Source organism: Aethalodelphis obliquidens, unplaced genomic scaffold (genome assembly GCF_003676395.1).
Source record: "Aethalodelphis obliquidens isolate GAN/ISIS:26980383/991018 unplaced genomic scaffold, ASM367639v1 scaffold88, whole genome shotgun sequence".
In the NCBI taxonomy this organism is placed as follows: Eukaryota; Metazoa; Chordata; class Mammalia; order Artiodactyla; family Delphinidae; genus Aethalodelphis; species Aethalodelphis obliquidens.
In genome coordinates, this window is record NW_020838032.1 from 5454010 (window position 1) to 5475021 (window position 21012).

A 21012-nucleotide genomic window follows, 5' to 3' on the forward strand; every position below is an offset into this window, starting at 1 on the left:
TTAATCAAAACCAAAGCCACCTGATACAATCCAAATTCTTTGCCCTGTGCGGGTGACCATCTCTGCTATTTTCTGTGCCTCCAATCCCATAGTTCTTTGCAGGCCACTCATCTCTACTCCAAAAATGAAAGCACTTGATTGTCCATTACCACTGCACTCCCTGGGTCTGCATTAGAGTTAATTGGTTCCTTTTACTGTGAAATGAGAGCCCCTCAACAGGGTGGAATTTCACTTAATTCACTTACAAATTGTCAAATCAACAAACCTTGGACACACAGAGAAGTCATGTTCAGCCTTTCCATTTTCCAAATGGGGAAATAATTATATGTATCTAACATTTACAGCATGACCGGGAAGGCCAGATTCTTCCTCTTTTAATGGCCCTTCTAAGACTACTCTTTGTGTCTAAGTGATTTTATCTTGACAAAATGGTTACATACACTGCTGGGACTGAAGGCTTAATCTCAGGTTTATGAAGAGGGAGCACAACCCTGAGATTTTTAGGTATGATTCTATGGAGGGATTCTCTGTTCACAACTGCTTTGGCCTCCGAAAGAAGGTGGATCACAGGCCACATCTGAGAAGCTTCCAAGGAAATAGTGATCCTCTGGGCATTTATGCTGAGTTCAGCATTCATTTTCTAATAACCTATATCTCTTCCCATTTCCGTATAGGTTTACTGGAGGCCTGTCTTTTGGGGTGTTGGGTTACAGTTTCTTCTTGGGCTTTTGATACTAAGGACAGAACCTGGATTTATGGCTTTTGATTGGCTGGGGAAACAAGTTCAGGTAAATTTGGTTCAAAAGAATGCCTTGCTTTTATAGTGCTTTTAACATTTGAATATAACCCTCAAGACATGTCAGAAATAGCTTTATTTGTCTGCATTAGTTGACCCAAATTTTAATTCCATAGCATGAATTAGACAAATAACTTTGTTTATGTTAATCCGTGTAGTTTATTAATATTCTGGTTGTCTCTTACCCATACCATCCACTACATCACTCCTCAATCCCATTTGACCCCTTCATCCTGCCTGAGGGGTGTCACTCTTCTAAGACGTTTCCCCCAACAGAGAAAAAGGCTTCTTTGCATCTAGTGGCAACCAGTACCTCCCATGTACCATCTGTGGCTTCTGGAGCAAGTTACCACACCCAGCTTATTCGTTAGCACCCTAGAGTCAGAGTGAATGTCAGAAACGCCAGGAAACCTGTATGCAGTTATAGTTCTAAGATATACTTCCAGGCCATCCACTGGAGGGGGAAAGTTGACAAAATTAACTCTCTAAGTCTATCCCACAACTTTTCTGAGTCCCCACCCTCTGCAGAGCCGTAGGTCCTGTGGATGGTAACTACCTCTTTAGTGCTTGTAATGATCTGCTCTTTTCCTTTCTTTAACTCAGACATTCCTGGAGTACACTAATGCTGGCGCCTCATTTGTCTTTGGTGAGAAATATGAAGACCACTTTTTTGCATTTAAGGTAAAGCCAAACACTTTTTTTCTATGTAGACACTCCCTTTTCAGTAACTTCTCAGTCTTTGTAGATGTTCAGATAGAACCTAACTGATCAGAACCCAGGCATATACCTGCCAGGCATGTCATAGGGACACAGCCCATCACTGGGCTTTCTCCTTTACCTGAAGTCAGTGGACTGAAACATTTAATTTTTTTACAGTAACATTCAGGGAAACATGTAGAGGAAGTCAGGAATACTGAAACACAGGCATACCTCAGAGATATTGCCGGTTCGGTTCCAGACCACCGCAATAAAATTAATACCGCGGTAAAGCCAGTCAAAAATTTTTTGGTTTCCCAGCTCATATAAGTTATGTTTATACCCTACTGTAGTCTAGTAAGTGTGCAATAGCAGTATGTCTAAAAAAAGTACACAGCTTAATTAAAAAATACTTTACTGCTAAAAAAATGCCAAAACAATTACAATAGTAACATCAAAGATCACTGATCACCATAACAAATATAATAATAATGAAGAAGTTTGAAATATTGTGAGAATTTACCGAAATGTGACCCAGAGACACAAAGTGAGCAAACGCTGTTGGAAAAATGGCGCCTACAGACTTGCTCACCCAAGGTTTACCAAAATCGTTCAGTTTGTAAAAAACACAACCTCCAAGAAGTGCAATAAAGCAAAGCACAATAAAACAAGGTATGCCTGTACTTTTGGAGGTCTTGTAGCATTTGCTGAGATAGTTATGAAAGATCATGTGGTGGGGGGGGGGGGGGACTTCCCTGGTGGCGCAGTGGTTAAGAATCCGCCTGCCAATGCAGGGGACACGGGTTCGAGCCCTTGTCCGAGAAGATCCCACATGTCGCGGAGCGACTAAGCCTGTGCGCCACAACTACTGAAGCCCACACACCTGGAGCCCGTGCTCTGCAACAAGAGAAGCCACCGCAATGAGAAGCCCACACACCACAACGAAGAGTAGGCCCTCTCCCTGCAACTAGAGAAAGCCCGCGCACAGCAACAGGACCCAACGCAGCCAAAAATTAATTAATTAATTAATTTTCCTAAAAAAGATCATACGGGGTAATAGTATCTGAGATTTCAGGGAAAAGAGCATTAGGTCCCTGGCAATGAATAGACATATGGCTGCTAATGCCTCCCCAGTCCAAGCTCAGTGACAGCCCTGCAGTCAGGAAACTCCTTAATCCCAGACAAACCGGGACAGCTGGTCACTCACATCAAGCTCTGTTCTTCCAGAGCCATCCCCTTGCTTAACATTGCCCCTCTCTCCTTCAGCACAGCCTTCACCTCGGCAGGCCTGCAAGCTGGGCCTCCTCCCAACCAAAGGAGGGATGTTATTTTACAGGCGAAAGGCCACTTGGCAACTTGGCCCCATGCTCAGGCCTAATCGATTCTCTCCCAGGCCTCCCCCATCCCCAGGAAGCCCATCTTCCTCTGGGAAGTCCCTGCAAATCCTTGTCGATTAGTCAGAAACATGCATTTGGCTTTTCCTTCAGATTTCTTTTTTTGTGGTGTGCTATTGTTCCTACACTTCTCCATTGTCTTCTCACTCGGGGACTCCAAATTTACCTCCAAATTACCTCAGCATCGGTTAGGCCAACTGCTATGCTGAATCTTTTTTTAAACTGCTGACTTGATACTTTGGTGCTGAGATAACTAAGCCATCTCTGAAAGGTCAAATGTTTACAAATTGAGATAGAAATATGCTCCTGTCATGAATTGAATCCAGAATTACAAAAAATAATATCACGGAGAAGGAGGAACTTGCTGCCCAGACTGCACCAGTGTCTTCAGACCTCCCCCAACCCCCTGCCCCCAGGGCAGTAGTCTCCATCCTTTCTGCCAAAGCAGATTCCTGTGGGAACATTGGGGAGATGAGCCCCTTTAACTCCCTGAAGCTTTCAGGAAGGCTCTGCCTGCCCATTAAAGCCAATAAAATCACATAAGTGAGCGAGCTCTGAATAATGGCACAAAAAGTCTTTTAATATATATTATTAATAGATTTTTCTAAATTAGATCCTGTACAAATTGTCCTTGGCCATTCTGTGTCTCTGGTGGCAGCTTGTCCCTGGCCATTTAGCTGGGAACAGAGGGGAAGGGGAACAATGGAGTAGGGGTGGGGAGGGACCCAGACCACAGCTCTGTGTGGTCTATGCAGGGAAGAAACTGTTCCCTGTAGACACACAGGCTGCATTGAAGGCATCCAAAGAGCATCAGGAAAATCGGATCTAGAAAAAGACAACCTTTGTTAACACAGAAGTAAACTAGTTTCCAGAGTTTAATCTTTGTAAAGTGATTCAAAAATCTATAGGTAAAATAGTTATTATTCTAAAAGCTAAATCCACGAATGCTTGCTTTATACAAGGCATTGTTTAAGCACCTACTGTGTCACTACTGTGAATAAGGATCTGAGGTAGCTCACACTTAATCGTGACCCAGGTTACTTTGCTAATAAGTAGTGAAGCCCATGTCTGTTTAATATCAGAACAACAAGAATATCTGCCAGTGGCTTTCAGTTTCTTGATCTAATTATTACAAATTCCCCCCAAAACGTCATTCCTTCTCTTAGAAACTAAAGTAAGAAAAGCTCATCATAGCAGGATTTTTTTTTTAAGTCAAGTTTCCTATGAAATAGACTCAAGCTTATCCAGAACAAATTAGAGTAAGAGACTGTAGATGGGGAAGTTGCCTGTTAAAAACGTTGTTTAGTTCAAGAGGAGTTTCCAGTATCTTGATGACATTTCAGAGGGGGAAAAGGAGGCAGAAAGGAGACTGATCTGAAAGCTACTAATACTGCTGGGGCCAATGTTAACCGGTGACCACTCTTCCCCACCACCCCCCCCAGGTCCTGCCCATCGTGGTTTTCTTCAGCACTGTGATGTCCATGTTGTACTACCTTGGATTGATGCAGTGGATCATTAAAAAGGTACCAGGACTAGAAGGCAGCGGGTGACCGGTGCAGAGCTGATTATCGCAGGGACAAATTCTTGAATGCCTTTTATCTGGGTTTTTCCAAAGTACCTTTCCCTTTGTACCAAGATCCACACCCACCCCAAGTTATTAGGTTTAAACCCAAAAATCCTACATGGGTCCACAGAGGGAATTTTATCTCCAGGACTTCTAATAGGGCTGTGACTTGCAACACACTGAGCATCTTCATGAAGCAGTTATTCCGTTAGCCAAAGAATTGACTCCAAGGGATGGGGACCTGATTGTCCCTTCATCTTGGCTATCTGCCCAAGGCTTACACAGTCACTGCTTATCCTCAGGTGATAACGAAAGTGGACCCTCCTGGTCTAGGAGTTGCTAGAGAATCGAAGCAAGAAGGGGAAGCTGATCTTTTCTCCTGAGGGATTTTTGTAAGCACACAAATTTTTTTTTTTTAGGTCTGAAAAGTTAACCTCAGTTCTGCTGCCCCAGCAGCTGTCAGTCCTACATTATGTTAGATCACAACACTCAGGAATTTGTAAGCTAGTTTGAATGCACATGAGAGCAAGGCAGTGTATACAGGGCTTGGGCACAGACACAGCCCTCTTGATCCCTGTAAAGAAATAAAATTTATTTATTTTAAAAAACAAAAAGAGAGAGAGAGCCAGAATACCAGCAGAATTAAAAGTTTCAGCAAGAGCACCAGGGCGCATAGTTTTCTAATTGTCAGTTTAAACATTCAGCATTCCTGTGTCCACATCGAAGCAGGAAGGAAGGAGAGAGGATGCAACAGGAAGTCCCCATTCTGAGGTGGGCATCACAGTCCCTGGTTGGAAGGACCACTACAAATTGGGACCATCAACCATGTTTGTTTGAGAGTTAAGTAGAAAAGGCCAAACCTCAACTACATCCCATTACTTATTAGCTGGGGAAACTTTGACAGAACAGCTAAACTGTTCTGTGCCTTGGTTTCCTCTTCTGTAAAATGGGCCTAATTATAGGACCTCCCTCAAAGGCTTATTGTGTGGATTAAATGCATTACTCAGAACAATGGCTTAAAACAGTGCCTGGAATGCTGTGAAGACTGCCATGACTGTTAGCAATTATTACAACTTATTACTTGTACACAATAGACATTCAAAAAACTTTACTTGTATGAAATAGACATTTCAATAGACATTGTATAGTGTTCAAAGTATATACAATGACTCAGACTTACCGCTCAAATAGGATTTGATCAGCCTGCACTATGGACTATATAAGGTATACTCAAGTTTAGTACAATTGTTGAAGGCCTCAGTATTTTCCTCCAGTTTAAAGATTTTTATCCCTACTTTGAAGTTCTGTGTATACAAATAGTTCTTTACTGACTTTATCCTTTTTTGCCTTTTAGGTTGGATGGGTAATGCTAGTGACTATGGGAACATCTCCTGTTGAATCTGTAGTTGCTTCTGGCAATATATTTGTTGGACAGGTAAGTTGTAATATCAAAAAACAAAACACTTGCTAAAATGGATACTCTTTCCAGAAAGAGAAATTTAAAAATATGACGGTATTATTTCTTTTAGTGTAGGGGGAAGGGTGTCAAGATAATGAACCCTCAATATTGAAAATGTCCAGATTCCAAGGAGAGAGAGAGAGAGAGAGAAAGAGTGAGAGAGAGAGAGAGAGAGAGAGAGAGAGAGAGAGAGCCCTTCTAAGAGTATCAATGCACTAGTGTGGAATTTGGGTCCTTGAAAATTTATGGAGAGGAAGAAAGATTGAATCATTTTATCAAAGCATAAGGCTTCTCATGTATAGATTCTCAATAAGTCCTTTCTGAATTAACTGAATTGTTGAGGTTTCTGGCCCACCCATCAGAGGCTAGCAGCTCATCTACTCAAATGGAGTTCACCATTTATCTTGAAGCTGCAAACATGTAACAGACAGCCTCACACTCTGTAGTATAATGCTTGTGGCAACGAAAGAGACCAAAAAGGCTTTCCACCAACACCGTGCAGCCATATAAATACTTAAGCTCATTCTCAACTTATCTGAGCAGTCTCTTTGCTGAGCCTGAATAAAAATGCTGATGAGCAAAAGTATTTTCACCTTCCTTATCCATCACGTAGATAAATGCTCTTTTTTAAAAAAATATTTATTTATTTACTTATTTATTTGGTTGCACCGGGTCTTAGTTGCTGCAGGAGGCCTCCTTAGTTGCGGCTCACCAGCTCCTTAGTTGTGACACACGGGCTCCTTAGTTGTGGCATGCAAACTCTTAGTTGCAGCACGCATGTGGGATCTAGTTCCCTGACCAAGGATCGAGCCTGGGCCCCCTGCATTGGGAGTGTGGAGTCTTATCCACTGCGCCACCAGGGAAGTCCTGGTAGATGCTCTTTTGCCCGAAGTCCATTTAAGCAAAGAAGTATGTTGCCAAGTTCTGTCCCTTAAAATGGCAGCATTCCCAAGGGGTAGATAAGTAAGAAATGGTAATAATCATCCTCATCATTCAGGATATATGGCTTCAGGCAGAATGGAATCACACACCAAGGAAACCAAGTGTGAATACTTGCTAGCACGGCTGTGCAAAGAAATTGAACTCGAAGCAAAAATCAAGTCACCCAGAAAAACACATGGCTCCAGATCAGTAGACTTATACAACTGCTCCAGGCAGGCTGAGCCTTCTGATTGGTAAGCCCAGCTTACTAGCCTGGAGCAAAGTCTTTAGAGTGGGGCCCATACTTCTTTGCCCAGGAGTTGAAATTGTTATAATTATAGCCATAAAATCTCTCAGGACTAATTAGGGCACCATCTTGAGTTGATTACTCCTACCTGCAGGGTAAGAGGGCTCATGTACTGAGTTTCTATTTGGTCCATAAATTGAAGCTCAACACACTCAATCTCATAGCACAATTAGAAATAATGAGGGGAAAATTGTAAAATTGCACACATGCTTCTGTGGTGCTCAATTTGATACTTAATATGCTAAAAGTACAGCTATTATTTATGGAGAGCCCATGCTGCAGGCCACCTGCCCTCCTTAATGGGACTCAAGCCTTTACAACTACACTCTAATTGATTCCTTTCCATGCAAGGGGAAGAGGGGGGTCTCTGATTCTCAATTAGGAATGGGCCTGTGGGCACCGGTATATGTTATTGCTGGTATTTTTTCATACTTGTGTCTTGTTTCCCTATAGTATCAGCAAAGAGGTTTAGGGTCTGTTGAGATGAAGCTGGAAGATAGGAAGTCACAGAGGTTTGGGAATCACAGTTCCCAAGGCCAGGCCACTGGGCAGTTACTTGGCCCATGGTGCTCCAACCTTAGAAAAGAGTACTAAGCCATCACAGTCCAATCCTAGGCTAGGTGAGAGCCTTATGTGAATTGGCCTTGCAAACTTCACACGTGACTCTGTATGCTCACTGCCCTGGAGTCCAAAAGACCCAGACAATGATGGTGTGGGTTCTCAAACATGAGTACGCATCGGAACCACCGGGAAGCCTTGTTAAAACACCACTGCTGGATCCAGCCCCAGAGTTTCTGATTCAGTAAATTTGAGAATTTGCATGTCAAACAAGTTCCTGAGTCAAGCTGATAGAGTTGATCTGAAGTCCACTCTTAGAAATACTGCTGTAGAGAATGGAATTTTGAGTAAATTAGCATGTCCTCGTAAGGGAACGTTTAATCTGATCACTTTTTGTTTCCAGACAGAGTCTCCACTGCTGATCCGACCATATTTACCGTGCGTCACCAAGTCTGAACTCCACGCAGTCATGACCGCTGGGTTCTCTACCATTGCTGGAAGTGTCTTAGGCGCATACATTTCTTTTGGGGTAAGAATGTTTGGGGATTAATTTATAAAACCTCTTCTTCCTTTGCTATTGTTATTTCTGCTTTTTCCTTTACTATTACTGCCAGATAAGGAGGGCAAAAGAGTGTTCTTTTTGCTGTCTAGTTGGTCACAGTTTCTTTGGCATTTGAATGGAGTGACCCCAAGGAGCTTTGGTGTTTCACTCTCATATCTCTGCCACCTAAATGTGAACTATATCCACCCATAGCAGAATGAAATCATATTATGAGGTTAATTTGGCTGAAAATTTGAATAAGTAAAAAAAAAAAACAAAAAAAAACTATTACTGACACTAAAGGCCATCTAGTTCAGTGGTCAGCAAACTATGGCCCATGGGCCAAATTTAGATCACTTCCTTTTTTTGTAACTAAAGTAAACTAAAGTTTGATTGGAAACCAGCTATCCTGTTCATTATCTAAGCAGCTTTTATGGTACAGACTTGAGTAGTTGTGGCCCTAAAAGCCAAAACTATTCACCCTCTACAGAAAACATTTTCTGACTCCTGGCTTACAGCACTGATTCTCAAAACTTACTTCACGTTAGAATCACCTGGGAGCTTTTAAAAGCCCTAATGCCCAGGCCCCTACCCCAGAGTAATTCAACAGAATCTCTTGGGACGAGACCCAGGCATCAGTGTTCCCTTTCAATCCTCAGGTTTCAATGTATAGCCCAGTTTGAAAGCAGGGGGTCTATGGGATGGCGCTGAAGAACGTTATGGTAACTGGTGCACATGCCCTGAGCACAGGGCTTATTTACAACCCCTGGTGGAGAAATGGAATAACACAGCAGCTGTGTGGTCCAGGTGATGAGGAATTCTTACAAGATAGGCAAGTTTCATTCCAGGACTTCATCTGAGCCTCACAGAGCGAATCAGTAGGAAGAGGGAAGAAAAAAAGGGTGAAGGAGACCTCAGGAATACCAGTTTGACTGACTCCCCAGATGGATTGCTGTAGGAATTCTACCTACAAAACTGTGCTGTGTGGAATGGGAGTGGGGAGGCAGGTGCAGATTCTATAATTCTGAAAATACAGGGAACAGAATCCAGAAACAAGATAAGGATGTGGGAAGGGAAGGGGGAAGAGTTTAAGTAGACCTGCAAAGAGGAAAACAAATCGCTTACAGATTAAAGGGACTCTGGATAAACACATATTATGTAGGGGCACAAAGGACATCAGGAAAGCAAAAGGAAAATGGAGAGGGGTGTACCCATGCCTGCACCCCAGATACCCACCATCTAAACTGATGATGTAATGAAATAGCTTTAGGGACTATATGAACATTCAGAGGAACAACAGAGAGGTAGAGTTATCTTCCTTGAAAATTTCTACAACACAGGATTAATTAATTCTGTTCTGAAATGCTCAGATTGTGGTTTTGTGCTTCTCCCCAAGGATGTGGTCAACTGGTATAACTTCCTCCCTCCTCTCAAGGTGATACCCAGCGTGTGGCTCTTCCAAGCCTCCAAAGAAACATTGATTTCTGGCACGTAATCAATGCCTGCCTTGTAAGGCATTTGAGCCATTCATTCGGAACACAACCGAAAAGCTAAACCTAAGTTGGTCTTCTTTCTCCTGAAATCACAGGTTTCGTCCTCTCACTTGTTAACTGCTTCAGTTATGTCTGCACCTGCGGCATTGGCTATTTCTAAACTTTTTTGGCCTGAGACAGAAACACCTAAAATAACCCTCAAGAATGCCATGAAAATGGAAAATGGGTAAGTGGGACATGTTCACCTAGTTATTAGTTATTGACTATACAAGCAGGAGGTTGGTGGGAGGGGAGGTTTGCTCCAGTCCAAAGTACAGCAAGAATTTGATTATCAGAGAACACAATGAATTAAAGTGAATTTAATTTCCCATGACTATGTAGACTTCACCCAAAGTATCTTGTTTCAGTACTCAAGGAGATCTTTTCTAAATATCAATACCTAAATGTCAATACATTTCCTTGACTGTTCAGTGTAGATATTTCATTTAATTAACTTTTTTAGATTGAAGTATAGTTGATTTTCAATATTATATTAGTTTTAGGTGAAGAGATATTTAATTTTAAATATAGCATAGGGTTCATTGGGCCATGATTTAAGACTGTTAGAAAGCCATAGGATCACTGTTTCTGGAAGTTTCTTATATAATAGGGAAGAAGAGTGTGGTATCGGTATTCCTTTTTATTAAAATTTATTTATTTATATATTTATTAAAATATTTCTTTCTTTATTTGGCTGCATTCAGTCTTAGTTACGATGTGAGAGCTCTTCATTACAGCAGGCCGGCTTCTCTCTAGTTGTGGTGTGTGGGCTCAGTAGTTGAGGCACACAGGCTCTCCAGTTGTGGCACACAGTCTCTCTAGTTGTGATGCGTGGGCTCTAGAGCCCGCAAGCTTAGTTGTCCCACGGCATGTGGGGTCTTAGTTCCCCGACCAGGGATCGAACCCACGTCCCCTGCATTGGAAGGCGGATTCTTAACCATTGGACCACCAGGAAAGTCCCAATATAGGTATTTCTAACCCCTCTTAGGTTCATTTACTTTTTGCCCTGTTCAAAAGAAAGAGAAGAGGGTGGAAAAAACTAAGGGATTTAGGGTATTCAAAAGTATGTCATTAAGTAACAGAATTCATCAACCAATATGTTTCTGAGATTCATCCCTTGTTTGTATGTAGAGAGAGTCATAACCATGAGTGAAAAAGCAAGTTGCCAAAGAAAATATATGGAATATGTGGATTTCACTTATATAGTTAGCAAGTATGTAAACTGACACAATGTATTATGTAGGGATAAAGAAAATTGAAAAGAAAGGGAATCATAAGCAAATTCCAATGGGCCAAGTACCTCTGATATTAGAGAGAAGAAGATGAGATGAAGTAGGGGGTGCTCAAAGCTGATGTGACTCTCCATTTCTTAAATGAGGTGGTGGATACACAGGCCTTCCTTGAATTGCTAGTTCTTTTACTGTGAATATTTTATAAATATTCTCTGGAAGCTACTTTTAATTAAATATCATTGTTAAAACCTGTAATATTTTTATCCCAATTTTTTATGATAAACGCCTCCAAATTAAAAGAGTAGTATAACATTTAGACACTCATATGCCCATCACCTACACTCAACAATTATAAACCCCATCATGATTTCATGGAATTCAGGTATTTCAGCCAGGACATGGGTCTGAGACTTTGTCTCTCCATTTGAATGAGCTCTGATTATGCCATTTCTACACCTGTGATGTCCATCCACTGATAATCCCTTGGTAATTCTGGAATTGCTATTTTTTGATAAAGTGATTCAAAGAATCTCCTAGAAGCCGCAGCACAGGGAGCATCCTCATCCATTCCCCTGGTGGCAAACATCGCTGCGAATTTGATTGCCTTCCTGGCCCTGTTGTCTTTTGTGAATTCAGCCCTGTCCTGGTTTGGAAACATGTTTGACTACCCACAACTGAGTTTCGAGGTATGATTCTATCATGCTTTTCCTCCTTTTTGTTTCTGCCAATCTTTGTTTAAAAATAAAATAGGTTTGTGAACAGCCTTTCCTAACGTGTATAGTGCACTCTTATACAATGTACAAACTTATCATGAATCCCACTCTTCCCACACCCCTTTTGCTGTCTCCTATCACCCTCCTTACCCCAACACAGAACCATTCTGTCCTGACCCCGTTCCCCAAAATCCAGGTTACTTCAAATGACCCAATTTCAACCTTGACTCCTAATGGATATAGACAGGCTAGAGAATGCACAGGGATCTCTGTGCCTAAAAGGCACACAGAGGGGGCGGGAACAATCTGGTCATGAGCGTCCGAAGAACCGGAAGCAAATCACTACTCTAATAAAGTATCCATTTTTGGTTTTTGTAGGTAATATGCTCCTACATCTTCATGCCCTTTTCCTTCATGATGGGAGTGGACTGGCAAGACAGCTTTATGGTTGCCAAACTCATAGGTTATAAGACATTCTTCAATGAATTTGTGGCTTATCAGAAACTCTCAGAATTGATCCATTTAAGGCAAGAGAGTGGACCCAAATTTGTGGATGGTGTGCAGCAATATATGTCGGTGAGTAAATTTTTCCCCCCAATATACTTCTTTGTCACACACATACATTCATCAAATAGCTGCTGGTGCCTCTGTGTGTCAGGCACCATGCCAGGCATTTGGGGTACATCAGAAGGAAACAGGCCCCAAAATCTCTGACATCATAATGTACATAGTGACTCATAATTGTCAGTTGTGTTGAGTTAATCACAGTGTCTGTGCGCACGCACGTGCGTGTGTGTGTGTGTACAGAAAGAAACGCAGCTAATCCTTACCACTGTGACCATTTACCTTTGAGCACTATCAATACAAACCCAGAGTCATATGAGCTGGGATTGGAATCAATCAACAGATATTTATGGAATGTCTTCTGTGAGCACTGTGCTATGTACGGAGGCCATGGTGTTGAATGAGTGATAAGGCCTTTGCTCTCATGGGGCTCATAGTCTAATGACCAGGAAGGACTCTTCCTTCCTATTGAAGAAATTTTTTGAACTCTGAGAAACTGCCTAAGTGCCGCATAGCACCTGGACATCGAAAGAAACAGTGAGACACAGTAACTACTCTCCAAGTGAATGAGGGAAGAGAAAAAGCTCAGGGCCTTTCAGACAAGCACCCTGTAATTATGTCAGGATTTCGGGTCCATAGCCTGCAAGGAGATGCTCATGTCTGCTTGGCCTTGAATGGGATGAGGGAACTTGGAGGAGGCCATTATTTAAGCCATATTTGCAGCTGAGTCTCTAACTTCTACGTTCCAGAATTGTCACACGTGGAAACTCTTAGGGAAATGGTGAACATTTCCGACCACCACCATGACTCATTAAAACAATCCATTTGGAATGAATGTCCTGGGCAGGTATTTGGCTTTAAAAGGAACGGGGAGGGAAAGCATGCTGCCCAAGGTTCTAACTGAGACTGCCCGCCTCTGACCACCACCACCATCTCACCCAAACACCAAACATGCAAATTTTCCTCCACCTGTCACACAAATACCACAGCAAACTCCAGGAGAGTACTGATTTGTATTTTACGGTCAGGGCATTTTGACCCACACATCTGATATGAACAAGAGCTCTAGGACAATAGGTCTCCTGCGTCTCAAATGTTCATTCTTCAACTGACCACACAATGGAGCTTGGCCAAATGTCCTCATTGTTTGGATGCCACCACAAACTAGCTTGCTTCTCTGCCAAAAGTAAAGAATAGGCTAAATTAAGTGAAATGTTTTCCATCCCCAACTGGCAGTTGCCTGGAGAACGTAGTTTTGCTAAAAGGAAGCTTTCAGTTCTGGTTGTGCTAAGCAGGTTTGTGAACAGGTTATTAAGAGGACAGAAATAGAACAGTAGAGCTGATTTATGTTGGGAGTGAGCCCAACCAGAGGCAGACCCACAGAAGATATTTGGAGATATGAGCTCAATGGCTTCTGCTGTTGTTGAGTCACAAAGGGGAAAACATTTTGTTTTTCCCAATTTGTTATTTCCAATCAACCAAATGGGGATGAGTTCCTACAATTTCTGTTTACCAACCAACAAGTGGTGGGAGTGTCCCACCATCTACTGGAAAAAGTACCACGTGACTAAAACATTTGATCTGGGTCCATGAGGCAAAAACCCAGTGTAATCCATTGCATTATGCCCACTGATGACCTCCATCTAAGCGGTCAGAATGTGTAGGTGCAGACGGCCAACAGGCACATGGAAAGATGCTCAACATCACTAATTATTAGAGAAATGCAAATCAAAACTATGAGGTATCACCTCACACCAGTCAGAATGGCCATCATTAAAATGTCTACAAACAATAAATGCTGGAGAGGCTGTGTAGAAAAGGTAACCCTCCTACACTGTTGGTGGGAATGTACATTAGTGCAGCCACTATGGAAAACAGTATGGAGGTTCCTCAAAAAACTAAACATAGGGTTTCCACATGGTCCAGCAATCCCACTCCTGGGCATATATCTGGACAAAACTATAATAAGAAAAGATACATGCACCCCAGTGTTCATAGCGGCACTATTTACAATAGCCAAGACATGGATGCAACCTAAATGTCCATCGACAGATGAATGGATAAAGAAGGTATGGTCGGTATACATAATGTAATACTACTCAGCCATAAAAAAGAATGAAATGATGCCATTTGCAGTGACATGGGTGGACCTAGAGATTATCATACTAAGTGAAGTAAGTCAGAAAGAGAAAGACAAATACCATACGATATCACTTATATCTAAGTGGAATCTAAAATATGACACAGATGAACTTATTTACGAAATAGAAACAGACTCACAGACAGAAAACAAACTTATGGTTACCAACGGGGAAAGGAGGAGGGGGAAGGGATAAATTAGGAGTTTGGAATTAGCAGATACAAACTACTATATATAAAATTGATAAACAACAAGGTCCTACTGTATAGCACAGGGAACTATATTTAATACCCTATAATAAACCCTAATGGAAAAGAATATATATATATATATATATGTGTGTGTGTGTGTGTGTTTGTGTGTATATATATATATATATGTTTATATAAATATATATATATATATAACTGAATCACTTTGCTGTACAGCAGAAACTAACACAATGTTGTAAATCAACTATACTTCTATTAAAAGAATAAGAGAAATGTGTATGTAGCACGTTGTCCCCAGAATGAGCTCTTTATCACTCCACCATTTTCATCATTTTCTCCTTCTTAAATATAATACTTTGCATGTTTGTTTGTTTACACATAAAACATACCATGGTACAGAATTCAAAAGGTACAAGAGATGTGGAGGGAAAAGGAAGTCATCCTCCCTATTTCTTTGCCATTCACCTCCTCTCCCTGTTCCACATTATGCTCACTGTTGTTAGTGTTGCTCTTTGCTCTTGGTAACATATCTTGGATGCCACGCCATATCAATGCCTGTGACACAGTATGAGCACATCATAACTTATTTTAACCAGTCCCTTGTTGATGAACACAGTTACCAATTTTTTGCTATTAGAAGTAATGCTACAATGACTGTCCTTGTGGCACCTTTGCTCCTGTGCAAGGAGAGCTGGAAGATGTATTATGGATGGATTAGATTCCACTTAGATATAAGTGATATCATATGGTATTTGTCTTTCCATCACATAATCCTGCACATTTATGGGCAAAGGCAAAGTGGAATCATCCCAGCCTCCTTTTCCTCTTATCATAAAACCCTACATGGCCACATCTGTGTATCCCTTTCCCACAGATCCCCAGAGGGAGAAAGAGGAATCTCAAGCACTTTATGCCATCTCCCTCCTCACGGTCTCTTAACAAGCTTGCCTATTTTTGAAGCCAACTGAACTAAATGAAAAGCACTAGACAGAGCAGGGGACAAAGATGATGAGCTTTTCCAGAAACAGCAGACTGCTCAAATACTTGAAATATTTTTTTCCTGCCCACTATATGCACACTGATTGAGAATATCGACAAAGGAGTTCTCAGAAATTATGAAAGAAAAGAGGAGCCTTATAATCAACAAAAAACTTACCATGAGAAAAAAAACTTAACCACGAGCACTTGAGTCTTGAATGTGAGCTTTTAAAAATCCAGTTAGTGAAAGAAAAAAGAAAAGGTTTGTTCTTTGAACCAAATCATAGATTTTCCTCAGGATTTTGGAAAAGAAAATTATTGCCTCGGTTGTGTGGGTGCCTTTGCCAGATTGGCTGTGCCTCTGGTGAACAACCGAGCCTATTGAATCTTCCAAGCCTCCCATAATCAGCCCCTCAACCTGAGGAAGATTGTCTGGCCTGAGCAGCACCTCTTGCCTATTGGAATAGAGAAGGAGGGTCATGCTCACGCTTCCAAGAATTCACCTGCCATCTTCTTACTGCCCTGTGAAAGGACTATTCACTCTCCCACTACCTAACATTCCTATGGTCTGGTCAGAGCTGAGGAACAAAGAAAGGCAAGCACACACCACAGTCAGCTGAAAGGAGCCCCTCTGGTATCTGTGAGCTTCGTTTTTACTAAGGTAATTCCTTTTCACTGAAGTATAATTTGCATACAAAAAAGGCCTATTTTTGGTGTACGTATGTTTTGATAAATCTGTCACCTGTGTAACCATGACCACAAACAATCAAGATACCACACATTTCCACCACACCTAGAAAACTTCCCTCATGGCCAGTTGTCAACAACACCCCATCCCACCCCAACCCAGTCCCAGGAAACCAGTGATCTTTCTCTTACTATAGATCACTTTTGCTTGTTCTAGAATTTCATATAAATGGACTCACTTAGGATTCATGTTGTTGCATGTATTAGTTTTTTCCTTTCTACTGCAGAGTAGTATCCTTTTTTAATGCATATCCACACCTTATTTATCCATTCACCAATTGAATGGCATTTGAGTTGTTTCCAGCTTGGGGCTATTGTGAATAAAGCTGTTATAAACATTCACGTACAGTCTTCTTGAAGACACACGTTTTTATTTCTCCTGTGAACATTCCTAGGAGTGGCATTACTGGGTCATACAGGCTGTTATGTTAATTTGATAAGAAACTGCCAAGTACGTTTGTATTTTACAAACAGTCCGTGTCAGTTTACATTCCCACCAACAATGTACAAGAGTTCCAATTGCTCAACATCCTTGCCAACACTGGGTGTTGTCCTTCTTTTTTAGCCATTTTAGTGGATGTGTAGTGAGCTCATTGTTTTAATTTAATTTGCATTTTCCTGGTGATTAATGACGTCAAACATCTCATGTGCTTATTTTGGCCATTTGCATATCTTTTGTGAAATCTCTTTATGTTTTTTATTGGGTGCTTGTCTTCTTAATGAGTTATAACAGTTCTTTATACATTCTGAATAAGTCCTTTGTCAAATAAATGTAATGTGAGTATTTTCTGGGACCAATTTTGTATTGTCAGCAGCTAGTACTGTGCCTGACACAATATAGCAAGTGGTCAGGTCATACTGAATATTAGAGTTATCATCGAGCAGAAAATAGCATTTGTAGAGGCCAACAGTACCAACTCCAAGGACTTCATGGAGCGTCTCTGAATCCACACAGCCCCTTTCCCTCCCTGAAAATTCAAGGGGAGGACTTCCCTGGTGGCGCAGTGGTTAAGAATCTGCCTGCCAATGCAGGGAACACGGGTTCAATCCCTGGTCCAGCAAGATCCCACATGCCGCAGAGCAACTAAGCCCGTGCACCACAACTGCTGAGCCTGCGTGCCGCAACTACTGAAGTCCGCGCGTCTAGAGCCCATGTTCCACGACAAGAGAAGCCACCGCAATGAGAAGCCCACGCACCACAACGAAGAGTAGCCCCCACTTGCTACAACTAGAGAAAGCCCACAGGCAGCAACGAAGACCGCTCACAGCCAAAAAAAAAAAAATTCAAGGGGAGATGGAAAAAAGAGACCAGGAAGCAACAGGTGTTTGACACCATACACTGTACATTTATTTGTCAATATTGATTCTATAGTCGGAATAGGAAGCCCAGTTAGGATATCAGATATACTCAGCTGGGTCACATCATGTATACATCTGTGTGTTTATGCTTATTTCTAGATTCGTGCTGAGACAATTGCCACTTATGCTCTCTGTGGCTTTGCCAATTTTGGTTCCCTAGGAATAGTGATCGGCGGACTCAGTAAGTGAAAAGAATATTCTCCAACAACAGATATGATATAAACATTCTTCCAATCTCCATGTTGCTCTGTAACATTATTTGTGTCCGAAAAAAAGAGCCCTGCAACAGCAATAAATTCTTTTGGGTCTATTTTTTATCCCTGCTCTGCAATGTAGTTTTTCCCATGTCTATTCAAGCTAATGTCGGGAAAAATTTGCTCAAATGTACAGGTGTTACTCCACTCAAAGATGACAAATAGATTACACTTTGTCTGCCAATTCCAATAGATTTATAATGACCAGCTAGAGAAGGATTCTGAGGGCCAGTGGAAATTCAATGGGAAAATGCCGTGATTAATTAATTCTATGCCACCACGGGCAAAGAAGGAGATGGTGACAGATGAGTTGCAGATATTTGGAATCCTTCCTTGAAACCCATTTGCCTTGTCATGCCCTCATGAACATACTGTGAGTTCTCCTACACCAGAGAAACTTCTCTGGACGTGGAGCTCATCACTAAGCTCTTGAATCTTGAATTCTCCAGCTCAGTTTAAAAAAAGAAAAGTCAACGGACCTGAGACTCCAGCCCCAGAACAATTCTCAAAGGCTGGGAATTTGGAATTCTAATCAATAGGCTCAACATTAATCTGCCATGCTTGCTTCCACATTTCCCAGCATCCATAGCTCCTTCCAGAAAGCATGACATCGCCGCAGGAGCAGTGAGAGCTCTGATTGCGGGGACCGTCGCCTGCTTCATGACAGCCTGCATCGCAGGTACTGCATTGCATCCTCTGTGTCCGGTCTCCCTGTGCTCAGAGGATGGCAGCTTTGGGGGGACGGTGCCTCTGCAGAGAGCTGAGAGGCACAGCTGCCATTAAGCAGATTGTGAAGTGAAAAGTGTGGAGCATGGTGGAGAAGCCAAGAATAGAAGGAGAGTTCAGTGACTTCATTAATTAAACAAACAGAACTCTGTTCCACTTCCAGGCATGCTTACCAGCACTCCTGTGGACAGCAACTGTCATCACATTTTGGAGAATGCCTTCAACTCCAGCTCGGTTAGAAACACAACCGATGTAGTATCTTGTTGCCAGAGTCTATTGAACAGGTATTGTATTCTTGATGATAACTTCTTTATATCCATCATTAATAATAAAAATAGACCGAAAGACCTCAACCACTTATTTTTGTAACTTCATAACTCTTAATATAAGAACTTGTCTGGCAGTTCTAACCACCTTTCATCTTGACTAACTAAGACTAGAAACCATAGCACTAACCAGCGCTGCTCAAACATTTTAATATGCCCCCAGCTGTGTATTAGGAGCTTTGTATGAATTAGCTCACTTAAACCTTGCAGCCGCTGTATAAGTTAGGCACTACTGCTTTTTTAAGCATTAGATAAAATCTGGGTTTGGGGAGGCAACGTCACTTACCCAAGCAAAATGAGTGCAAGCAAGATCAAGATAGAAAGACCCAAGAAAATTTGGGTCTTTCTGCCCATAGAGCCCATGCCCTAGTAGTTACTAGGTACTGCCTCCCTTTCAAGGGTATCAAGCAATGCAGGCTTCCCTGACAACATGATGATGGTGACGCTACAGTGGATGAGGGGCCATCAGTGACCCATGCCAGCCACCCCCATTCTGTACAGTCTCTATCTTCAGAAGCAGTATCACCACTCCATCTGCCCTTCTTAATGTGCACATGTTTTTATAAGGATTGCTTCTATCCTTTATTCTTTTACTCTAGAGGAAATAAGGTGAGTCTTTCAGGCCAAACAGGATTTAAGAGTCAAAACTACTTCTCTGGTGCCTCTGTCCTTAACCCACCCTAACTGGAATGTGAGGCAGGATATCAGCTTCTCGCCCTATGCAATCTCTAATATGTCATCTTCTGCTCATCTACTGTTTCTGTTTTCTAAGGTTCAACTAACTGTTTTATTCTACTTTTCACCAGCACTGTTGTCAACGGTTCCGGTGAGGTCATCCCAGCAGGAAACCATAGCCTATATTCTTTGAAACACTGCTGCAATTTGTTGAATCCACCAACACTAAACTGCAGTTGGATTCCTTTTTGAGTTCAGCCACTTCTCCAACAGAAAAAATGTGAAAAAAGAAAAAATGTGAAAAAGGTTTTGGAATACCTTGAGTAATTTATTTGTGTTTTCATTCTTGTTCATACACAAGAGTAATTTTTTTAAATCCATGTGTAAATAGTTGACTTGTGTTTGTGTGTGTGTGTGTGGTGATGGTGGTGATGATGAAGTAGGGACCTAAATGCCCAAAGGACTCTTTATCTCCGAAGTACAATATACTAGGATATTTCTTATTATTGATCATTTGTAACATATTTTTCTTGGAACTTACTGTGCCCTTTCAGTATTTAGACTTTATTTTAGAAATAAAATTGCATTAAATCTTTAAAAAAATCTAGTGTATATTTTATACTTAGAGCTTATCTTGAGAAGCTAAATTTTCATTGGCAAGACAATCTCTAATTAGATCTCATAAAATTTACAACTGAAAAATAAATTTACATACCCAGGTTGTTCCAGATAATACCTAAAAGTTTTCCAATAACTGAAATTAGTATCAGTTTTTAAATTTTAGTTCCTCAGTTCCATATATGAAATAGCTCCATATTTCAAATATTCATGATTAACATAATGGACAATGAAATTTTACAGGATGATTTCCTACATGAATTGAAGTGTGTGTATATATTTGGTATTAATATATGTTGCCAGACTGCTTCTTAGAGAAATACGTTGTCTTAATTTTCATCTGCTTTGCAATATAAATTTTCTGATGTGTTTTATTCATCTACTTCTGTGAGTATGTGTGATATTTCCTTTTAAATACTATATGTTCACATAAGTTGCATGCTGATTTCTTTTTTAATGTTGTTTCTTTCTTTTTTTTTTTTTTTTTTTGCGGTATGCGGGCCTCTCACCGCTGTGGCCTCTCCCATTGCGGAGCACAGGCTCCGGACGCGCAGGCTCAGCGGCCATGGCTCACGGGCCCAGCCGCTCCGCGGCACGTGGGATCCTTCCGGATCGGGGCACGAACCCGCGTCCCCTGCTTCGGCAGGCGGGCTCCCAATCACTGCGCCACCAGGGAAGCCCTGTTGTTTCTTTTTTAATG

At 41.5% G+C, this 21012-nt stretch overlaps 1 protein-coding gene and 1 long non-coding RNA gene across 2 annotated transcripts in view; one reads left to right on the forward strand and one right to left on the reverse strand.

Moving 5' to 3' along the window:
• The window catches only part of SLC28A3 (solute carrier family 28 member 3), a 58982-nt gene extending 38237 nt beyond the window's left edge, over positions 1 to 20745 (forward strand). Inside the window, exons 7-18 of the mRNA XM_027094185.1 lie at positions 675 to 788; positions 1400 to 1477; positions 4329 to 4409; positions 5805 to 5885; positions 8099 to 8224; positions 9825 to 9955; positions 11518 to 11686; positions 12092 to 12289; positions 17813 to 17894; positions 18548 to 18646; positions 18857 to 18977; positions 19826 to 20745. Of these exons, the coding sequence (XP_026949986.1) occupies positions 675 to 788; positions 1400 to 1477; positions 4329 to 4409; positions 5805 to 5885; positions 8099 to 8224; positions 9825 to 9955; positions 11518 to 11686; positions 12092 to 12289; positions 17813 to 17894; positions 18548 to 18646; positions 18857 to 18977; positions 19826 to 19946 (1401 nt within the window). The 3' untranslated portion in view covers positions 19947 to 20745. The remainder of the gene's footprint in view (positions 1 to 674; positions 789 to 1399; positions 1478 to 4328; positions 4410 to 5804; positions 5886 to 8098; positions 8225 to 9824; positions 9956 to 11517; positions 11687 to 12091; positions 12290 to 17812; positions 17895 to 18547; positions 18647 to 18856; positions 18978 to 19825) is intronic.
• LOC113613466 (uncharacterized) overlaps positions 1 to 21012 on the reverse strand; it is a 73579-nt gene that overhangs the window by 24103 nt on the left and 28464 nt on the right. The gene's annotated exons all lie outside the window — the stretch shown is intronic.